Consider the following 24123-nt stretch of genomic DNA (forward strand, 5'->3'; position numbering starts at 1 on the left):
GCCCATATCTGATCTTCCATATGGAAAGGGCAGAATGGAGGACTCGTCCCCAATTTCTCCCTAAGGTGGTATCATCGTTTCATTTGAACCAACCTATTGTGGTGCCTGCGGCTACTAGGGACTTGGAGGATTCCAAGTTGCTGGACGTAGTCCGGGCCCTGAAACTTTGTTTCCAGGACGGCTAGAGTCAGAAAAACTGACTCGCTATTTATCCTGCATGCACCCAACAAGCTGGGTGCTTCTGCTTCAAAGCAGACTATTGCTCGCTGGATCTGTAGCACGATTCAGCTTGCACATTCTGCGGCTGGACTGCCGCACCCTAAATCCGTAAAAGCCCATTCCACGAGGAAGATGGGCTCTTCTTGGGCGGCGGCCCGAGGGGTCTCGGCTTTACAACTTTGCCGAGCTGCTACTTGGTCGGGTTCAAACACTTTTGCAAAATTCTACAAGTTTGATACCCTGGCTGAGGAGGACCTTGAGTTTGCTCATTCGGTGCTGCAGAGTCATCTGCACTCTCCCGCCCGTTTGGGAGCTTTGGTATAATCCCCATGGTCCTTACGGAGTACCCAGCATCCACTAGGACGTCAGAGAAAATAAGAATTTACTCACCGGTAATTCTATTTCTCGTAGTCCGTAGTGGATGCTGGGAGCCCGTCCCAAGTGCGGACTCTCTGCAATACATGTATATAGTTATTGCTTAACTAAAGGGTTATTGTATGAGCCATCTGTTGAGAGAGGCTCAGTTATTGTTCATACTGTTAACTGGGTATAGTTATCATGAGTTGTACGGTGTGGCTGGTATGAGTCTTACCCTAGATTCCAAATCCTTTCCTAGTAATGTCAGCTCTTCCGGGCACAGTTTCCCTAACTGAGGTCTGGAGGAGGGGCATAGAGGGAGGAGCCAGTGCACACCAGATATAGTACCTAATCTTTCTTTTAAGAGTGCCCAGTCTCCTGCGGAGCCCGTCTATACCCCATGGTCCTTACGGAGTTCCCAGCATCCACTACGGACTACGAGAAATAGAATTACCGGTGAGTAAATTCTTATTTTTTTGTTACTGTGGTTTCGCATATTACTACCATATTGCTGTGTTTTGTGATACACTTTGTGTGGTCTGTAAATCTGTGGGGAAGAATGCAGGTTGCTGCATAAACTTCTCTTGTTTTTGTTTTTCAGCCTGTTACTTTGCTGCCATCTGCTGGTGGTTCGGGAGATAATATGCCCATATCACATTCATATGCTGTAAATTTAGGGTCTATTTACTAAGCCTTGGATGGAGATAAAGTCGATGGAGATAAAGGGGGTCATCCCGAGTTGTTCGCTAGCAGTTTTCGGTCGCAGCGCAGCGATCAGGCAAGAAATCGAGCACTTCTGCGCATGCAGCGCAATGCGCACTCGCGTCGTACTTTTACAACGACTGATGTAGTTTCACACAAGGTCTAGCGAAGCTTTTCAGTCGCACTGCTGGCCGCAGAGTGATTGACAGTTACTGGGTGTCAACTGGCCGTTTTAAGGGAATGTGCGGAAAAACGCAAGCGTGCCTAATCAAAACGCAGGCGTGGCTGGCTGAACGCAGGGCGTGTTCGTGACGTCAAAACAGGAACTGAATAGTCTGAAGTGATCGCAAGCTAGGAGTAGGTCTGGAGCTACTCTGAAACTGCACAAAAATATTTTGAAGCCGCTCTGCGATCCTTTCGTTCGCACTTCTGCTAAGCTAAGATACACTCCCAGAGGGTGGCGGCTTAGTGTTTGCACAGCTGCTAAAAGCAGCTAGCGAGCGATCAACTTGGAATGACCACCTAAGTACCAGCCGATCGGCTCCTAACTGCCATGTCACAGGCTGTGTTTGAAAAATGACAGTTAGGACCTGATTGGCTGGTACTTTATCTCTGTCCACTTTATCTCCATCCATGGCTTAGTAAATAGACTCCTTAATTCTGGTTGTATCTTAATTGGGGGAAATTTCTCAAACCTTTTTTAAAGAATATACAGTAAGCGGAATTATCCTCTATAACATTCAATCCGATCTAGCTATCCTTTTATATTATGTACTAGATAAATGAGGGCTAGAATCTGATTGGTTGCTATGGGCAACCCCCTTTGTTTTCTTTACAAGGTTTGGTAGATTTTCCCTAGGGCTACAGTGCCTTGCTAAAGTATTCACCCCCCTTTGCATTTTTCATGTTTTGTTGCTTCAAACCCTGGAATTAAAATGGATTGTTTGAAGGTTTGCCTCATTCCATCCACAGAACATGCCTACAATTTTGAAGATGTTGTTGTTGGGTTTTTTTTTGTTGTTTTTTGGGGGGTTTTTGGTGAAGCAAGCAACAAATATGACAAAATAACAGAAAACTTCAGCGTGTATAACTATTCACCCCCCCTAAAGTCAGTACTTTGTAGAGCCACCTTTTGCGGCAATTACAGCTGCAAGTTGCTTTGGATAAGTCTCTATGAGCTTGCCACATCTTGCCACTGGGATTTTTGCCCATTCCTCAAGGCAAAACTGCTCCAGCTCCTTCATGTTGGATGGTTTCTGCTTGTGAACAGCAATCTTCAAGTCTGACCACAATTCTCAATTAGATTGAGATCTAGGCTTTGACTAGGCCATTCCAACACATTTAAATGTTTCCCCTTAAACCAGTTGAGTGTTGCCTTAACAGTATGCTTCGGGTCATTGTCCTGCTGGTAGGTGAACCTTTGTCCCAGTCTCAAATCACAGGCAGACTGAAACAGGTTTTGCTCAAGAATATTGGGCAAAAGGAAGGTACAGGTGCGCTGGTTGATCTTAATTTATGGTTTGCAGTCCACAGGTAATTCCACACCTTGGCTTTTACACTGGTGAACCACCACCGCTGCAATTCTCCAAAGTACTCAGGACCCCTTGAGCAAATTTCTGGAAGAAAGGAATTCAGGAGAATGCGCCCATAGTGTAAATCAGATTTATTTCTTAAAACATTTCATTAGAAACGAATCACAGGTATAGATGTACTAATACCTTTTTAGACCCACTCTTTGAGCCAGTTTGTGCGCATGAAAAGAATCCACAAGGCTATTACACCAACCACTGTGTCCAGAAGCCGGGACCGTGCACCGCGCTGCAGTCAGAAGCCCGTCTGGCCACCCGCAGCGATCACAGGGAGATGCATGCACCGAGTGAAGCAGACGTCTAGCAAGCTCCGCCCCAACGCGTTTTGTAAGCACTTCGTCAGGAGGCTAGCTTGCAGACGTCGTCTGGACCTTAATATAATACCCCACATATTATCACAAGCTGTTTAAAATAATTAGCGGTGAATGAACAATCCTCAATCCACCGACAATATATACAAGTTTTAAACACAGACATAGTTTTTACCAGATGGGTCAAAATTTTAGTATTCAGTTACATACACTCACAAATTGGTTTTGTTTACATAAGGTTTAAAACAATACATGTAAAATTTGCAAAAAACACACACACATCTCTGTCCTTGACTGCTCCAATATTGCTTAAAAAGCCTGATAAAACGCATCATAGGCATAATTGCTCATGAATCACATATGTGCCTAATTAGAAATTCACAGATCACCATACTCACATTGAACATAAAAAAGGAAAAAGAAGCAAATTCCTTTATTAGAAACTTCTTTTTAGAGATAACTTAGACACATACTTCAGGTGCCTAATAGACAGATTTTTTTTAACTATACAGAGTGTTCATGAGAAATGAAATCAAGAAAAAGTAAAAGGATCTATAGAGATTAAAAATATATAAAGCTGTCAGCGTTAGATATACATGAAATTTATAAACAAAAGATATACCGATGGATAAATAAATCAATGTTGTATCCTCATTTAGCGGTCAATATGACTCAGAACACGATTGATCTATATATCATATTTGATAAATAATGCAATTATAACGCTCACAGGCTACTTGGTAGAGAAAGATAGAGAGGAAACAGGACAAAGCGAAAAAAGCGAAAAAAAGAGAGCATGAAGGAGATATACTACCGATCCCTAATGAACGGAGTGATCTCATAGTTCTCATTTAGATCGTGTGGGATCAGTGTATTCAGTGTTAGAATCCAGAAGGTCTCCCTTCTGAGCAGCTGTTCATCTCTGTTACCACCGTCTTTACTTAATGCTACATGCTCAATCCCCGCAAATTTTAGAGAGGAAGGGTCGGCATTGTGTCGTTCTGAAAAATGCCGCGGGACACTATGATTCATCACACGATTTCTAATATTTCTCGTGTGCTCCAATATTCTAATTTTTAGTACCCGTTTGGTCTTTCCCACGTACACGAGTCCACAGGGACACATTAGTACATAAATACAGAAACTGGTATTACAGTTTATGAAAGACTGAATAATATTAGGACGTGTACTCACTTTCCCCATTATGTTTTTAGCACTCTTGTCAACCAGATTACACACTTTACAGCCCCCACATTGAAAAAAACCTTTTATGGGACCTAGAAAGTGATCATTTCTTACAACCTGTGTCTTTTGCAATTTACTTTTGGATATCAGTGATTTAGGCTTTGACTAGGCCATTCCAACACATTTAAATGTTTCCCCTTAAACCACTCGAGTGTTGCCTTAACAGTATGCTTCGGGTCATTGTCCTGCTGGAAGGTGAACCTTTGTCCCAGTCTCAAATCACAGGCAGACTGAAACAGGTTTTGCTCAAGAATATCTTTGTATTTATCACCATCCATCTTTCCCTCGACTCAAAACAGTTTCCCAGTCCCTGCTGCTGAAAAACATCCCCACAGCATGATGCTGCCACCTCCATGTTTCACTGTGGGGATAGTGTTCTTGAGGTGATGGGATGTGTTGGGTTTGCGCCAGACATAGCGTTTTCCTTGGTGGTTGAAAAGTTCCATTTTAGTCTCATCTGACCAGAGCACCTTCCTCCATACATTTGGGGAGTCGTCCACATGCCTTTTAGCAAACTCAAAACGTGCCTTCTTATTTTTAAAACAAAGTAACGGCTTTTTTCTGGCCACTCTTCCATAAAGCCCAGCTCTATGAAGTGTACGGCTTATTGTGGTCACATGTGCAGATACACAAGTCTCTACTGTGGAACTCTGCAGCTCCTTCAGGGTAACCTTTGGGCTCTGTGCTCCCTCTCTGATTAATGCCCTCCTTGCCCGGACTATGAGTTTTGGTGGCCGGCCCTCTTTTGGCAGGTTTGTTGTGGTACCATGTGAAGATGATGGATTTGATAGTGCTCCATGTGATCATCAAAGATTTGGATATTTTTTTATAACCCAACCCTGACTTGTACTTGGCCCTGACTTGTTTGGAGAGCTCCTAGGTCTTCATGGTGTGATGCCTCTTGCTTATACCCCTTTTACACTCGCACTCCCGGGATGCGTCCCAGGATGCCTTCCCGGGACTGACCCCTTTCACATTAGCGGGCTGACCCGGCATATTGCCGGGTCAGTGACGTCACCGCTGAGTCTCCCAGAGGCGGTGCTTGGAGATAATCTTCTCCAAGCACCGCCTCCTCCTATGAAGAGAACGGGTGCCGGGTCGCCTTGACCCGGTATACCCGTTTACACTGGCAGCTTCCCGGGACGGTCCCGGGTTCAACCCTGCTCTAGACCAGGGATGAAATCCCGGGATGCTCGTCCCGGGAAATTGTCCCTGTACCCATTTACACTGAGAAAAATCCCGGGATGATGCGCGTTCACGTGCAATATCCCGGGATTTTTCTGCGAGTGTAAAAGGGGTATTAGTGGTGTTGCAGCCTCTGGGGCCTTTCAGAAAAGGTGTGTTTATACTGACAGATCATGTGACACTTAGATTGCACACAGGTGGACTTCATTTCACTAAGTATGTGACTTCTGAAGGTAATCGGTTGCATTAGAACTTTTGAGGGGCTTCATAGCAAAGGGGGTGAATACATATGCACATGCCAATTTTCAGATTTTTATTTATAAATTAATTTTTTTTATATACATTTTTCTCATTTCACTTCACCAATTTAGACTATTTTGTGCAGATCCATCACATGAATTTCAGATAAAAAAAAAAAAATTAATTAGAGGTTGTAATGTAACAAAATAGGAAAAAATTCCAAGGGGGGTGAATACTTTAGCAAGGCACTGTATATCCTACTCAGTTGACTGGAGCTGAACATTTAAAGTGACTCTAACATTCACTTTAAAGCATGCCAGGCTTTATGCTGACTGTTGGTGCCGCTTTAAATTTTGAGCTCCGACATGGCAAGAAGTGTCAGCTTGCAAAAGTCGCTGCTACGTTAATATAGTCATTTGTCTGCTGTGGTTGCATCTCGCAAAAGAAAGTATGATTGGGGGAGGCTATTTTAATGCGAGTTTGCATGGTGGTTGTGGTTCTCTAAATTATATTGTATGATAAATGGAACAAGCTTTTAGCAGAATCACTGCAGTATAAAAGGGTGTGTATGCATGCATAGGATGATGCCAAGTCAGGTTCTGTTCCTGCTCACTTATAACACCAGTCCATTTTAAAGGGAGTTATCTGGTGTTTGTTAAATCTACTAATGTGTCCTCATACACCTATCCTTTTTTGTTCCATATAGTGCCAGACACCTGGCACGACTTAGATGCTCTGCCATGGGTAGTGTATCCCATGTGTACTTTTTATTTTCTTTATTTTTTTTAACCGTATTTTGTATTTTCATTTCTCAATAGCGTCCTTCGTTCTGTACTTGGGATTAGCATTTTTGTCCCAAGGGAGTTTGGTGTAAGAAGCTGATTAAGCATTATAATGTGTGGCACAAGTCACTCAAATAGGACCTCTGACTTTTTTAAGCATTTTTACCCGAATTACATAATTTCCCCCCTAAATGTTGCGTCTTAATTCGTTAATAGTGTAATTAGAATCCGTATTTTTGTTGTAAAAGAATTGGTATAAAGTAGATTCAAGGATAGGTGTATGTGGTCACATCTGGAGTGCACTACATAGTTAACTTTTTCAACTTTTTCTATGTGTAGTTTTAGGTCTAGTTGAACTACTTTCATGGACTGAGAAATTCAAGCAGTGTGGTCCTGTGACCCCATGCATAGATTAACACACACACTTGAAATATCCCGTGGCATCATCCGGCTTTCAGTATATTGGCCATAGATTATCACATCGGATCACTGTCGTGGCAATGTATGGTCACATACAGTACTCTGTTAGCTGTCCTTGTCTTCCACATCTAAATTGCCTGATAATTTGTTAATAAATTCTCTCCAACTCTCAGGCTTCACTGTTGTTGTGAGATTTGTTTTTTGTTTTTTAACTTTGCGATCATTCCCGATTAGGACCATGGTGGTGTTGGCAGCAAGGCCACCAGTGAATTGTGAAGGGAATGAGCAGTTTGCATGAAAAAATATGCTGCATAATAAAGTTTAGGGCTTGTTATCAACCTTACTAAAAGTACTCTGAATGTTGGAAAATGATTTAAAGTTTCCAGAATGAGTGGAGTCTCTGTATTGAACATCGTGTTGGTCTTTTCATTTTACACAGATGTACCACATCCATCTGAGGAGAAACATATGGAAAATGGAGTCCTGGTGAATGAAAACAAAGATCGATTTCTACGTCGGTATGTGTCCTGGAAATACTGCCCAAAAATCTAAATTGTATTTCATGTGGGTTCCGTTCAGTTTGCCGGCTGTCGGGATCCCAGTGGTCAGGTTACTGACGCTGGAATCCCGACAGTTTAATGTACGATGGAATCCCAGCAAACAGGACTATTCCCACTAGTGGGTGTCCGCAAGGGGACTCTTTCCCTCGCCCAGCTGCCGGCATTCTGGCTTTCTCTGTGATTAGTGTTTTTATTTGAAATCTGCTTTTCTATTCATAATTACAAGGTCTCCAGTCAGCAGTCATGGTGCATCATCTTTCTCTTTTCTACAGGCAGCTGAGTGCATCCTCGGAGACACCGTCTGCACACAAGAGTAGCACTGCCGACCTCCAGAAATCCGGGGCAGGGAACGACTGGAAGCTGACGGAAGCAGATAAGGCCAAAACTGGCAGTGTGAGTTGTACAAGTACATGGACAGCTTTCCCCTTCATGGGGCCGGATTCAAATGTGACGGGAGATAGGGGTAAGAGTGGGGATATTTGAATATATCCCCCCTATTGTGCCCAGTACAGTTGGGTTTAGGCGCGCAAAACACCTAATCCCATCTAAACTAATGGGCGTGATCGTAAAAAGACCCGTTTGGGTGCCCAAATGGGTCTCTACAAGCATTTCAGCTTGTTACCGGGGGTAGCGAGCTGAAATGATCTTGTCGTGCTCGTCGGCAGTAACATTAGAATACTGCCGACGATCGCAGCTGGGAGTGGGGAGCGCAGATTTGAATCCGGCCCATAGAATGAATTTCCAGTATTACTGCATGTTCACTATATAGTCAGACGTATGTCCCACACCCATTGGAAACAGGTGCAGAAAATTAACCATACTGTACAGCCACTTGATCTTCATAGTCAAATATTGGCAGTATTGCTCAGTGACATTCTACATGGCATGGTCATATGATTCCACCTTTCCAATATATCAGTTTGTGATAGTCCTGCTAGAGCTGGTTAACTGTAAATGCTGTAATTGTACATTGGAAACATCTCTTAGCAACAACAGTTTACCTGCAAAGCTGTAGGAAGTAACCAGAGTACATTGTAGGGAGTGTTGAATCCCATGTCAGACTATTTTTACAGTTTTATTGTTAGTTTTGCAGGTTAACTGTTGAATGGTTAGTTGTGTGCTTCATGGATTGGGTTTGTATGGCCAAGCAGACATGCACAATGCTAAATGTCGACTGGAGTGGTGTTAAGCCATTAACACCATTAGGGGGGTATGCAATTAGGTCAGGTTTTTTTGCCTAGGTGAAAAAAAACTGTAATTTGCTGTCGAAAACACGGGCCGATTTAGAGGCATTTTTCACCAATGCCTTTTCACTTAAAAAAAATTGGTTAAAATTTTACTAAAAAATGGATAGAATAGGCAGTAGGGCGAAATCAATAGCTTTGAGATTACCAGAGCTACATTAATTGCATACCCCCATAGACTCTGGAGCAGTGGACACGTGTTTTCTGTTGTGAAGCATTAGGCTCACTATCTGACAGTCTTGACAGATGAAGCTGGGTTTTGTGGAGGAGAAATAATGGTTTAGAGCACATGCTTGGCCAACCTGTGGCTCCCCAGCTCTGGTGAAACTATGAGTCCCAGCGTGCCCTGCCACAGTTTTGCTATTAGGGAATCCTAAAACTGTGGCAGGGCATGCTGGGATGTGTAGTTTCACAACAGCTGGAGAGCCAGAGGTTGGCCAGGCCTGGTCTATATAATTCTGTGCTTCCAGCTTTGTGGCAATGTATTATCATGACAATGGCCCCATTTACAGTAAGCTAACAAAAATCTAACCGAAAACCTTCCAAGAAGGAGGCTGTTCTAGCAGTGGACCAACTCAGTGTTCATGATGGGATGAAATGTTCAGCATGCACATATTGCTGTGATGTTCTGGTGTCCACATACTCTTTGGCCATGTAGATGTGCGGTGGGCTTACTGCAAAAGAAGTAGATGTTACAAGAGAATCTACACACACTGTAATTGTAGGTGAAGAAAGTAAACTGACTTCCCTGACCAAATGAAATTCTGATTTCTCTTACGTCCTAGAGGATGCTGGGGACTCCGTAAGGACCATGGGGTATAGACGGGCTCCGCAGGAGACATGGGCACTCTAAAGACTCTTGAATGGGTGTGCACTGGCTCCTCCCTCTATGCCCCTCCTCCAGACCTCAGTTAGATCCTGTGCCCAGAGGAGACTGGGTGCATTGCAGGGGAGCTCTCCTGAGTTTCTCTGAAAGACTTTTTGTTAGGTTTTTTATTTTCAGGGAGTACTGCTGGCAACAGGCTCCCTGCATCGTGGGACTGAGGGGAGAGAAGCAGACCTACTTAAATGATAGGCTCTGCTTCTTAGGCTACTGGACACCATTAGCTCCAGAGGGTCGGAACACAGGTCTCATCCTCGTCGTTCGTCCCGGAGCCGCGCCGCTGTCCCCCTCACAGAGCCAGAAGATAGAAGCCGGGTGAGTATGAGAAGAAGGAAGACTTCAAAGGCGGCAGAAGACTTCAGATCTTCACTGAGGTACCGCGCAGCGGTAACGCTGCGCGCCATTGCTCCCAACACACACACGGCACTGTACGGGTGCAGGGCGCAGGGGGGGCGCCCTGGGCAGCATTTTTTACTTCATAAACAGCACTGGCACAGATATTAGATACTGCTGAGGCAATATAATCTAAAACCTCCGCCAGTATAAAGAAATTGATCCTCCAGCACTAACCAACGCCATTTTTCTCCACAGCATGCTGCAGAGAAGTGCTCCCAGACTCTCCCCTGCTGAACAATAGCAGGGGACAATAACGAGGGGGGGCACATTTATTTGGTGCAGTTTGTACATATATTTATATATAAAGCGCTATTTAGGCTGGGACCGGGTTTTCAGCATATTGTGGCGCTGGGTGTGTGCTGGCATTCTCTCTCTCTGTCTCTCCAAAGGGCCTTATTGTGGGTCAGTCCCCATATTTATTTATCCTAGTGTGTGTGTGGGGTGTCGGTATGTGTGTGTCGACATGTCTGAAGCGGAAGGCTCGTTTTGGGAGGTAGCAGAGCAGATGGTGGTGGTGTCTCCGTCGGCACAGCCGACACCTGATTGGGTGGATATGTGGAATGTTTTGAATGATAATGTGGCTTTATTACAGATTGGACAAAGCAGAGTCTAAAGGCAAGCAGGGAAGTAACCCATGGCTTTTACTGTGTCCTAGGACCCTTCAGGGTCCCATAAATGTCCCTTTACCCAGTTAGCAGACACTGATACCGACACGGATTCTGACTCCAGTGTCGACTAGGATCATGCAAGGTTGCACCCATGAGTCGCGACAGTATTCAATATAGGTTTATTGTAATAAACGTTGTTTTGCATATCTCAGAGGACTCCTCTGTCCCTGACACGAGGGTCTGCATATTTAAAGAAAAATAACCTAACTCATCTCATGAGCTGACCGTTTTATTTAGAAAAGCTTGGGAGACTCCTGACATTAGACTGCAAGTTCCCAAGAGTATTATTATGGCGTATCCTTTCCCCTCAAAACACAGGTTATGGTGGGAATCCTCGCCCACGCTGGACAAGGCCTTAACGCCCTGGTCAAAGAAGGTAGCATTACCGTACCCTGATACGGCAGCCCTATAGGATCCTGCGGATAGTAGACAGGAATCAACCTTAAAATAAATTTTATGCGACTGCCAGAGCCCTATTTAGACCTGCAGTAGCGTCGGAATGGGTAGGCATGCAAATTACAGCTTGGGCTGATAACTTGTCGTCTAACGTTGACACCCTAGAAAAAGATAGTATGGTGTTGGACTTAGGTCACATCAAGGACGCAGCACTATATATGAGAGAGGCTGCGAGAGATATTGGGTGTTTGGGTTCAAGGGCTAAGACCATAGCAGGTTCTGCTAGTAGGTCTCTGCGGACCCGTCAATGGAGTCATATGGAAGCTTTACCTTGCAAGGGTGAAGTTTTATTTGGGGAGGGCTTTGCGGACCTGATTTTCACAGCTACCGCGGATAAGTCGTCTTTTTTGCCTTATGTTCCCCCGCAGCAAAAGGAAATACCCTAATAACAGATGCAGTCCTTGCGGTCGCGTAAGTTCAGAAAGGGGCGTGGCTTTATTTCCTCGCCTGAGGTAGAGGTAGAGGGAATAGCTCACCGGCTACGGCCAGTTCACAGGAAGTGTGTCCTCCCCGGCCTCTACCACATCCATCAAAGAGGTGCTTCCACACCGATTTTCAAATCGGCCTTGTCAGCTACTTCCCCGGAGAGGAAAATAATTCTGGCTGCCATACTAAAGCTGGGTCAACAGCAAGTGTTTATCATGGTTCCCCTAGAGCAACAGGGAAAAGGGTTTTGTTCAGCCCTATTTGTGGTCCCAGAGCCGGATGGCTCGGTCAGACCGATTCTGAATCTAAAATTCCTAAACCTACATTTAAAGAGGTTCAGATACAAGATGGAAGCTCTCAAGGCAAGGATATCCAGCCTGGAAAGGGGGGGATTTTAGGGTGTCACTAGACATAAAGGATGCATACCTTCATGTCCCTATATATCCTCCTCATCGGGCGTACCTAAGGTTCGCTGTACAGGATTGTCATTACCAGTGTCAGACGTTGCCGTTTGGGCTTTCTACGGGCCCGAGAATTTAACCAAGGTAATGGCGGAAATAATGGTTCTCCTGCACAAACTAGGGGTCACAAGTATTGCATACTTGGACGATCTCCTGATAAAAGCGAGTTCAGGGGAGCAGTTATTAAAAACAGTAGCTCTCTCCCTGAGAGTACTACAACAGCACAGCTGGATTCTAAATCTGCCAAAGTCGCAGTGGGTTCCGACAACTCTGTTGTATTTTTTTGGGCATGATTCTGGACACAGAACAAAAGAGGGTTTTTTTCCCGTTAGTAAAGAGCCCAGGAACTCCAGAACATGATCAAAGACCTGTTAAAGCCTAAAAGAGTGCCAGTCCATCAATGCACTCGTGTACTGGGAAAAATGGTGGCGACCGACGAGGCCATCCCCTTCGGCAGGTTTCATGCGAGGACATTTCAGTGGGGCCTTCTGGACAGTTAGTCCGGGTCCCATCTTCAAATTCATCAGAAAATGAGCCTGTCCCCCAGGGCTAGGGTGTCACTCCTGTGGTGGCTGCAGAGTGCTCACCTTCTAGAGGGTCACAGGTTCGGCATTCAAGACTGGGTTCTGGTGACCACGGACGCGAGCCTCCGAGGATGGGGAGCAGTCACACAAGGAAGAAATTTTCAGGGACTATGGTCAAGCCAGGAGGCTTGTCCACATATCAACATTCTGGAATTAAGGGCCATATAAAACGGCCTACGACAAGCGAGGAATCTTCGCGACCTACCGGTTCTGATTCAATCAGACAACATCACAGCCGTGGCTCATGTAAACCACCAAGGCGGGACAAGGAGCAGAGTGGCAATGGCGGAAGCCACCAGGATTCTTCGCTGGGCGGAAAATCACGTAAGCGCTCTGTCAGCAGTCTTCATTCCGGGAGTGGACAACTGGGAAGCAGACTTCCCCAGCAGACACGATCTCCATCCAGGAGAGTGGGGGCTTCATCAAGAAGTTTTTGCAGAGATAACAAGTCTTTGGGGACTTCCTCAAATAGACATGATGGCGTCACGCCTCAACAAGAAGCTTCGGAGGTATTGTGCCAGGTCAAGGGACCCTTAGGCAGTAGCGGTAGACACCCTGGTGACACCATGGGTGTTTTCAGTCGGTCTATGTGTTCCCTCCTCTTCCTCTCATCTCAAAAATATTGAGAATCATAAGACGAAAAAGAGTGCAGACAATACTCATTGTTCCAGATTGGCCTCGAAGGGCCTGGTATTCAGATCTTCAGGAGATTCTCACAGAAGATCCTTGGACTCTTCCTCTCAGGGGGGACCTGTTGCAGCAGGGGCCCTGCGTGTTCCAAGACTTACCGCGGTTACGTTTGACGGCATGGCGGTTGAACACCAAATCCTAGCTGGGAAGGGTATTCCGGAAGAAGTCATCCCTACTCTGATAAAGGCTAGGAAGGAGGTGACGGCGAAACATTATCACCGTATCTGGAGGAAGTATGTTTCTTGGTGTGAAGCCAAGAATGCTCCTACAGAAGATTTGCATCTGGGCCGGTTTCTCCACTTTCTACAGACAGGAGTGGATATGGGCCTAAAGTTAGGCTCCATTAAGGTACAGATTTCGGCCCTATCTATATTCTTTCAGAAGGAATTTGCTTCTCTCCCAGAAGTCCAGACTTTTGTAAAGGGAGTGCTGCACATCCAGCCTCCTTTTGTGCCCCCAGTGGCACCATGGGACCTTAACGTGGTGTTACTGTTCCTAATATCTCACTGGTTTGAGCCTCTTCAAACAGTTGAATTAAAATTTCTCACTTGGAAGGTGGTCATGTTGTTGGCCTTGGCATCTGCAAGGCGGGTGTACGAATTGGCGGCTTTGTCTCACAAAAGCCCCTATTTGATTTTCCATGTGGATAGAGCAGAGTTGAGGACTCGTCCTCAATTTTTGTTTAAGGTGGTTTCATATGAACCAACCTATGGTGGAGCCGGTGGCTACGGGAGACTTGGAGGCTTCCAAGTCCTTTGATGTAGTCAGGGCCTTAAAAATTTACGTAGCCAGGACGGCTCGGGTTAGGAAAACAGAGGCACTGTTTGTCCTGTATGCAGCCAACAAGCTTGGCGCTCCTGCTTCTAAGCAGACTATTGCTCCCTGGCTCTGTAACACGATTCAGCAGGCTCATTCTACGGCTGGATTGCCGTTACCAAATTCGGTAAAGGCCCATTCCACTAGGAAGGTGGGCTCTTCTTGGGCGGCTACCCGAGACGTCTCGGCTTTACAGCTTTGCCGAGCAGCTGCTTGGTCGGGTTCAAACACCTTTGCAAAATTCTACAAGTTTGATACCCTGGCTGATGAGGACCTCATGTTTGCTCAATCGGTGCTGCAGAGTCATCCGCACTCTCCCGCCCGGTTTGGAGCTTTGGTATAATCCCCATGGTCCTTCCGGAGTCCCCAGCATCCTCTAGGACGTAAGAGAAAATAAGATTTTAAACCTACCGGTAAATCCTTTTTCTCCTAGTCCGTAGAGGAGGCTGGGCGCCCGTCCCAGTGCGGACATATTTCTGCAAGACTTGGATATAGTTGTTGCTTACATAAGGGTTATGTTACAGTTAAGATCAGTCTTTGGCTGATGCTGTTTTGTTCATGCTGTTACTGGTTGCGTATATTCCAGGTTATACGGTGTGGATGGTGTGGGCTGGTATGAACCTTGCCCTTAGATTAACAAAAATCCTTTCCTCGTACTGTCCGTCTCCTTTGGGCACAGTTTCTCTAACTGAGGTCTGGAGGAGGGGCATAGAGGGACGAGCCAATGCACACCCATTCTACAGTCTTTAGAGTGCCCATGTCTCCTACGTAGCCCGTCTATACCCCATGGTCCTTACGGAGTCCCCAGCATCCTCTACGGACTAGGAGAAAAAGATTTACCGATAGGTTTAAAATCTTATTACAGGTTGAGTATCCCTTACCCAAAATGCTTGGGACCAGAGGTATTTTGGATATCGGATTTTTCCGTATTTTGGAATAATTGCATACCATAATGAGATATCATGGCAATGGGACCTAAATCTAAGCACAGAAATCATTTATGTTTTATATGCACCTTATACACACAGCCTGAAGGTAATTTTAGCCAATATTTCTCTAACGTCCTAGAGGATGCTGGGGACTCCGTAAGGACCATGGGGAATAGACTGGCTCCGCAGGAGATAGGGCACTTTAAGAAAGCTTTGGATTCCGGGTGTGCACTGGCTCCTCCCTCTATGTCCCTCCTCCAGACCTCAGTTTTACACTGTGCCCAGAGGATGAAGGGCGCACTGCAGGGAGCTCTCTTGAGTTCTTTGCTACAGAAAGCATTTTTGTTTGGATTTTTACTTTTTTCACAGGGAGCACTGCTGGCAACAGGCTCCCTGCATCGAGGGACTGAGGAGAGAGGGGCAGACCTACTTAACTGATAGGATCTGCTTCCTCGGCTACTGGACACCATTAGATTCAGAGTGGGTGAACACAGGTTCGTCCTGTGCGTCCACGCCGCCGTTCTCCTCACAGAGCCAGAAGAACAGAAGCAAGAAGACGTCTCAGGCGGCAGAAGCCTTCAGCTTCACAGAGGTAACGCACAGCACTGCAGCTGTGCGCCATTGCTCCACATCACACTGTATGGGTGCAGGGGGGGGGGGGGCGCCCTGGGCAGCAATAATAACACCTCTTGGATGGCAAATAGGTATATACATGTACAGCTGGGCACTGTACATGTATATAATTGAGCCCCCGCCATTTTACATGATTTTGAGCGGAACAGAAGCCCGCCGCCGAGGGGGCGGGGCTTCTCCCTCAGCACTCACCAGCGCCATTTCTCTCTCCACAGAACGTTGAGAGGAAGCTCCCCGGACTCTCCCCTGCTTACACACGGTGAAGGGAGTTTAAGAAGAGAGGGGGGGGGGGGGGGGGGGGGGCACATAATTGGCGGATAAAGTATAATACAGCGCTGCTGGGGAAAAGCATTCTGTGTTGGTCTCCAGGTTGTTGCGCTGGGGTGTGTGCTGTCTCTCCAAAGGGCCTTTCAGGGGATACTGTCTTCAGAAAAAGTTTCCCTTGGTGTGTGCAGTGTGTCGGTACGTGTGTGTCGACATGTTTGATGAGGAAGGCTCGCTTAATGTGGAGGGGGAGTGCTTGAATGTCAGGTCGCCGTCGGCAACGCCGACACCGGACTGGGTGGATATGCTGAATGTCTTGCATGCAAATGTAAATCTCCTGCATAAAAGATTAGACAAAGCTGAAGCTAGGGATCAGTCAGGTAGCCAGTCCGTGCCTGTCCCTGTGGTGCCAGGACCTTCAGGGTCTCAAAAGCGCCCCATATCCTAGTTCGCTGACACAGATACCGACACAGATACTGACTCTAGTGTCTACTATGAGGATGCAAAATTACAGCCGAAGGTGGCAAAAGGTATTAGGTACATGATTATTGCCATAAAAGAGGTTTTGCATATCACGGAGGAACCCCCTGTCCCTGACACGAGGGTTCACATGTATAAAGGGAAAAAGCCTGAGGTCACGTTTCCGTCCTCATTTGAGCTAAGCGAATTATGCAAAAAGGCTTGGGAATCTCCGGATAGGAGACTCCATGTTCCCAAAAGGATTCTCATGGCGTATCCTTTTACACAGAAGGATCGGATACGATGGGAATCTGCACCTAAAGTAGACAAGGCGCTGACACGCTTATCCAAGAAGGTGGCACTGCCTTCTCCGGATACTGCTTCCCTCAAGGATCCTGCTGATCGCAAGCAGGAAATCACCATGAAGCACATTTACACACATTCAGGAACTATAGTTAGGCCAGCCATGGCGTCGGCCTGGGTTTGTAGTGCTGTCGTGGCATGGGCAGACTCCTTATCTACGGAGATGGACACCTTAGATAGGGATACCATTCTAATGACCATGGAGCATATCAGAGATGCTGCCTTGTATATTAGGGATGCTCAGAGAGACATTTGTTTACGAAGCTCTAGAATAAACGCTATGTCTATTTCTGCTAGGCGGCTCTTGTGGACCCGACAGTGGACGGGAGACGCCGACTCAAAGCGGCATATGGAGTCATTGCCTTACAAGGGGGAGGAGTTGTTTGGAGAAGGCCTCTCGGACCTAGACTCTACTGCTACGGCCGGCAAATCGAATTTTTTACCTTATGTTCCCCCGCAGCATTCTAAGAAGGTACCACATTATCAAATGCAGTCCTTTTGTTCCAATAAAAACAAGAAGGTATGAGGATCGTCCTTCGTTGCCAGAGGTAAAGGCAAGGGAAAAAAAGCTGCACTCAGCTAGTTCCCAGGAGCAGAAGTCCTCCTCTACTTCTGCAAAGTCCACAGCATGACGCTGGGGCTTTCCGGGGGGGGGGGGGGGTCAGATAAAGTGGGGGCACGTCTTCGTCTTTTCAGCCACGTCTGGGTTCAATCACAGGTGGATCCCTGGGCAATAGAGATTGTTTCCCAGGGATACAGACTGGAATTCGAAGACATGCCCCCTCGCCGGTTTTTCAAATCGGCTCTGCCGGCTTCCCCGTCAGAGAGGGAGCTAGTGTTAGCGGCAATTCACAAATTGTACATTCAACAGGTGATAATCAAGGTACCTCATCTCCAGCAAGGAGAGGGCTATTATTCATCCCTGTTTGTGGTACCGAAACCGGACGGCTCGGTCAGACCCATTCTAAATCTAAAATCCTTGAACCTGTACTTGAAGAGGTTCAAGTTCAAAATGGAATCGCTCAGGATGGTCATCGCCAGCCTGGAGGGAGGGGATTGGATGGTGTCCCTGGACATAAAGGATGCGTACCTTCATGTTCCGATTTTCCCCCCTCACCAGGCGTTTCTGAGATTTGCAGTACAGGATTGTCACTACCAATTTCAGACGTTGCCGTTTGGTCTTTCCACGGCCCCGAGAATTTTCACCAAGGTAATGGCGGAAATGATGGTGCTCCTGCGCAAGCAGGGAGTCACAATTATCCCGTACTTGGATGATCTCCTTATAAAGGCGAGATCTCGGGAGAAGTTGCTGGGCAGCGTGTCTCTGTCCGTGAAGACGTTGCAGATGCACGGCTGGATTCTCAATTTACCGAAATCCCAGCTAGTACCTGCAACGCGTCTGGCCTTTTTGTGCCTGATTCTAGACACAGACCAAAAAAGAGTTTTTCTTCCGGTGGAGAAGGCTCAGGAGCTCATAGCCCTGGTCATGAACCTTTTAAAGCCAAAAAAGGTTTCGGTGCATCATTGCACAAAGGTTCTGCGGAAGATGGTGGCTTCATACAAGGCCATCCCCTTCGGCAGGTTCCATGCAAGGACTTTCCAATGGGACCTATCGGACAAATGGGCCGGGTCCCATCTACAGATGCAGAAACGGATCACCCTGTCTCCCAGGGCCAGGGTATCTCTCCTGTGGTGGCTGCACAGTGCTCACCTCCTAGAGGGTCGCAGGTTCGGCATTCAGGACTGGATCCTGGTGACCACGGACGCAAGCCTCCGAGGTTGGGGGGCTGTCGCACTGGGAAGAAATTTCCAAGGTCTCTGGTCAAGCCTAGAGACTTGTCTCCACATCAATGTCCTGGAGTTAAGGGCCATTTACAACGCCCTACGCCAGGCGGAGGAGTGGCTTCAGAACAAACCGGTTCTGATTCAGTCGAACAATATCACGGCAGTGGTTCATGTAAACCGCCAAGGCGGCACAAGGAGCAGAGTGGCCATGGCAGGATTCTGCGCTGGGCGGAAGGCCATGTAAGCGCACTACCAGCAGTGTTCATTCGGGGGGGGGGGGGACAACTGGGAGGCGGACTTCCTCAGCAGGCACGACCTGCATCCGGGAGAGTGGGGACTTCATCAAGAAGTCTTCACACAGATCGTGGATCGGTGGGGACTGCCTCAAATAGACATGATGGCGTCCCGTCTCAACAAAAAGCTAAAGAGGTATTGCGCTAGGTCAAGAGACCCTCAGGCGGTAGCGGTAGACGCTCTGGTGACACCATGAGTGTTCAGATCGGTCTATGTGTTTCCTCCTCTGCCTCTCATACCCAAGGTGTTGAGATTAATAAGACTAAGAAGGGTCAGAACAATTCTCATTGTTCCAGATTGGCCAAGGAGGACTTGGTATCCGGATCTGCAAGAGTTGCTCACAGAAGATCCGTGGCCTCTTCCTCTAAGGCAGGACCTGCTGCAGCAGGGGCCCTGTCTGTTCCAAGACTTACCGCAGCTGCGTTTGACGGCATGGCGGTTGAACGCCGGATCCTAGCTGAAAAAGGGATTCCAGAGGAGGTCATTCCTACCCTGATCAAGGCTAGGAAGGATGTGACATCGAAACATTATCACCGTATATGGCGGAAATATGTTTCTTGGTGTGAGGCCAGAGCTGCTCCTACGGAGGAGTTCCATTTGGGCCGTCTGCTTCACTTCCTTCAAACAGGAGTGAATTTGGGCCTAAAATTAGGGTCTATAAAGGTCCAAATTTCGGCCTTATCCATTTTCTTTCAAAAAGAATTTGCTTCTCTTCCTGAAGTACAGACTTTTGTGAAGGGAGTGCTGCATATTCAGCCTCCCTTTGTACCTCCGGTGGCGCCTTGGGATCTTAACGTGGTATTAAGTTTCTTCAAGTCACCTTGGTTTGAACCACTCAAAACAGTGGAGTTGAAATACCTCACTTGGAAAATGGTCATGTTGTTGGCCTTAGCTTCTGCAAGGCGTGTTTCGGAATTAGCGGCTTTATCATATAAAAGCCCATACCTGATTTTTCACGTGGATAGGGCAGAGTTGAGGACTCGTCCTCAATTTCTGCCCAAGGTGGTCTCATCTTTTCATAAGAACCAACCTATTGTCGTGCCTGTTGCTACACGGGACTTGGAGGACTCTGAGTCCCTGGATGTGGTCAGGGCTTTGAAGATTTACGTGACCAGAACAGCTAGGATCAGGAAGACTGAAGCTCTATTTGTTCTGTATGCAGCCAACAAGGTTGGCGCTCCTGCTTCAAAGCAGACAATTGCTCGCTGGATCTGTAACACGATTCAGCAGGCGCATTCTACGGCAGGATTGCCATAGCCTAAATCGGTTAAGGCCCATTCCACTAGGAAGGTGGGCTCTTCTTGAGCGGCTGCCCGAGGGGTCTCGGCACTACAACTGTGCCGAGCTGCTACTTGGTCGGGGTCAAACACCTTTGCAAAGTTCTATAAGTTTGATACCCTGGCTGAGGAGGACTTCCTGTTTGCTCAATCGGTGCTTCAGAGTCATCCGCACTCTCCCGGCCGTTTGGGAGCTTTGGTATAATCCCCATGGTCCTTACGGAGTCCCCAGCATCCTCTAGGACGTTAGAGAAAATAGGATTTTACTTACCGGTAAATCTATTTCTCGTAGTCCGTAGAGGATGCTGGGCGCCCGTCCCAAGTGCGGACTTCTTCTGCAAGACTTGTATATAGTTATTGCTTACATAAGGGTTATGTTATAGTTGGTCGGTCTTGAACCGAGGCTATGTTACTTGTTCATACTGTTAACTGGGTAGTTTGTCGCAAGTTATACGGTGTGATTGGTGTGGCTGGTATGAATCTCGCCCTTAGGTTACATAAATCCTTTCCTCGTACTGTTCATATCCTCTGGGCACAGTTTCTATAACTGAGGTCTGGAGGAGAGGCATAGAGGGAGGAGCCAGTGCACACCCAGAATTCAAAGCTTTCTTAAAGTGCCCTATCTCCTGCGGAGCCAGTCTATTCCCCATGGTCCTTACGGAGTCCCCAGCATCCTCTACGGACTACGAGAAATAGATTTACCGGTAAGTAAAATCCTATTTTTTTATAACTTTGTGCATTAAACAAAGTGTGTCTACATTCACACAATTCATTTGTTTCATATACACCTTATATACACAGTCTGAAGGTCATTTATTACAATATTTTTAATAACTGTGTGTATTAAACAAAGTTTGTGTACATTGAGCCATCAGAAAACAAAAGTTTCACTATCTCACTCTCGCTCAAAAAAGTCCGTATTTCGGAATATTCCGTATTTCGGATATTTGGATATGGGATACTCAACCTGTATTTATGATTTTGTAAATGCAATAGATATAATGTTATATTGATCTGCTGAGTAGTTCAATCTTTAATGGTAATTATTTAGCTTGTAAAAGTTCTTTGAATACACTGCACAAGTGAACTCCATTTATGAAGTGTAGTGATGTAATTTATTATACTTGGGGGCTGTACTCTATACATACAGGCAGCCTTTACATATATTTAAAAGAGCAAATGTTGGTTCCTTTATTTTGCTTTTACGTCCTAGAGGATGCTGGGGACTCCGTAAGGACCATGGGGAATAGACTGGCTCCGCAGGAGACATGGGCACTATAAAGAAACTTTAGAATGGGTGTGCACTGGCTCCTCCCTCTATGCTCCTCCTCCAGACCTTAGTTAGATCCTGTGCCCAGAGGAGACTGGGTGCTTTCAGGGGAGCTCTCCTGAGCTTCTCTGTAAAAAAAGAATTTTGTTAGTTTTTTTATTTTCAGGGAGTCCTGCTGGCAACAGGCTCTCTGCGTCGTGGGACTGAGGAGAGAGAAGCAGACCTACTTCAGTGATAGGCTCGGCTTCTTAGGCTACTGGACACCATTAGCTCCAGAGGGATCGGAACGCAGGTCTCACCCTAGCCGTTCGTCCCAGAGCCGCGCCGCCGTCCTCCTTGCAGAGCCGGAAGATAGAAGCCGGCTGAGTATATGAAGAAAGAAGACTTCACAGGCGGCAGAAGACTTCGGGTCTTCACTGAGATAACGCTGCACGCCATTGCTCACACACACACACACACACACACACACACACACACACACGATACAGGCACGGATGGGTGCAGGGGGGGGCGCCCTGGGCAGCAGTAATCCTCTTGGCTGGCATAAATAATTGTATATTAAGCTGTGGCATTATTATATACAATCCCCTGCCAGGTTTTTTGTATTTTGAGCGGGACCGAAGCCCGCTGCTGAGGGGGCGGAGCTTCATCCCACAGCACTAACCAGCGCCATTTTCGCCACAGCACGCTGCTGAGAAGCTGGTTCCCCGGACTCTCCCCTGCTGAACACAGTGACAGAGGGCTTTGAAGGAGGGGGGGCACATAATTTTGGCGCAGTCCGTATATAAAAAAGCGCTATATATATATCTGGGAATTGTGTTTCCAGGGTCATTGGCGCCGGGTGTGTGCTGGCATACTTTCTCTCTGTCTCTCCAAAGGGCCTTGTTGGGGACCTGTCTCCAGATTAGAGATTTCCCTGAGTGTGTGGGGTGTGTCGGTACGTGTGTGTTGGCATGTCTGAAGCGGAAGGCTCTTCTAGGGATGAGGTGGAGCAAATGAGTGTGGTGTCTCCATCGGCAACGCCGACACCTGATTGGGTGGATATGTGGAATGTTTTAAATGCAAATGTGCATTTATTACACAAAAGGTTGGACAAAGCGGAGTCCAGGGAAAGTACAGGGAGTCAATCCCTGCCTTTCACTATGTCACAGGGCCCTTCTGGGTCTCAGAAGCGCCCACTATCCCAAGTAGTAGACACTGATACCGACACGGATTCTGACTCCAGTGTCGACTACGATGATGCGAGGTTGCAGCCAAAATTGTCGAAAAGTATTCATTATATGATTATTGCAATAAAAGATGTGTTGCATATCACAGATGACCCCTCTGTACCTGACACGAGGATCCACATGTTTAAAGAAAAGAAACCTAAGGTTACTTTCCCCCCTTCACATAAGTTAAATGAGTTGTTTGAAAGGGCTTGGGAAACTCCAGACAAGAAACTGCAGATTCCCAAAAGGATTCTTATGGCGTATCCTTTCCCGGCTAAGGACAGGATACGGTGGGAATCCTCCCCCAGGGTGGACAAAGCGTTGACGCGCTTATCCAAAAAGGTGGTCCTGCCGTCTCAAGAAACCGCAACCCTCAAGGATCCTGCTGATCGCAGGCAGGAGACTACCTTGAAGTCGATTTACACGCATACTGGTACTTTACTCAGACCGGCGATAGCATCGGCTTGGGTTTGTAGCGCTGTGGCAGCGTGGACAGATACCTTGTCTGCTGAAATTGAGACACTGGATAAGGATACCATTTTATTGACCTTGGGTCATATTAAGGATGCTGTCCTATATATGAGAGATGCTCAGAGAGACGTGGGCCTACTGGGTTCCAGAGCCAACGCCATGGCGATTTCTGCTAGGCGAGCCCTGTGGACCCGCCAATGGACAGGTGAGGCCGACTCAAAGAGGCATATGGAGGTTTTGCCTTACAAGGGTGAGGACTTATTTGGGGAAGGTCTCACGTACCTGGTTTCTACAGCTACTGCAGGTAAATCCACCTTTTTACCTTATGTTTCCTCACAGCCAAAGAAAACGCCACATTATCAGATGCAGTCCTTTCGGTCGCATAAATCCAAAAGAGTACGGGGATCTTCCTTTCTCGCCAGAGGTAAGGGCAGAGGGAAAAAGCTGCCAACTACAGCTAGTTCCCAGGAGCAGAAGTCCTCCCCGGCTTCTACAAAATCCACCGCATGACTCTGGGGCTCCGCTGAGGGAGTCCGCCCCAGTGGGGGCACATCTTCGACTTTTCAGCCACGTCTGGGTTCAATCACAGGTGGATCCCTGGGCAATAGACTTTGTTTCCCAGGGTTACAAGCTGGAATTCGAAGAGGTGCCTCCTCGCCGGTTTTTGAAATCGGCCCTACCAGCTTCTTCCCCAGAGAGGGAGGTAGTTTTAAATGCAATTCAAAAACTGTGTCTTTGTCACGATCTAGGTATCACTCTCCCTGAGGGTGTTGCAGCAGCACGGCTGGATTCTCAATCTACCAAAGTCACAGTTGGTTCCAACGACCCGATTGCCTTTCTTAGGCATGATTCTGGACACGGAACAAAAAAGGGTTTTTCCCCCTTTGGAAAAGGCCCAGGAACTCCAGAACTTGGTCAGGGACCTGTTATAGC

The 24123-nt window shown here is 46.9% G+C and overlaps 1 protein-coding gene across 2 annotated transcripts in view; it reads left to right on the plus strand.

Annotated features, from left to right (window-relative positions):
* ABCC1 (ATP binding cassette subfamily C member 1 (ABCC1 blood group)) overlaps positions 1-24123 on the plus strand; it is a 440279-nt gene that overhangs the window by 307733 nt on the left and 108423 nt on the right. For both annotated transcript variants that reach the window (XM_063934377.1, XM_063934378.1), the window contains 2 exons: positions 7490-7568; positions 7883-8003. In XM_063934377.1, coding sequence (XP_063790447.1) covers positions 7490-7568; positions 7883-8003 — 200 coding nt within the window. The remainder of the gene's footprint in view (positions 1-7489; positions 7569-7882; positions 8004-24123) is intronic.

This window comes from Pseudophryne corroboree, chromosome 7 (genome assembly GCF_028390025.1).
Source record: "Pseudophryne corroboree isolate aPseCor3 chromosome 7, aPseCor3.hap2, whole genome shotgun sequence".
In the NCBI taxonomy this organism is placed as follows: domain Eukaryota; kingdom Metazoa; phylum Chordata; class Amphibia; order Anura; family Myobatrachidae; genus Pseudophryne; species Pseudophryne corroboree.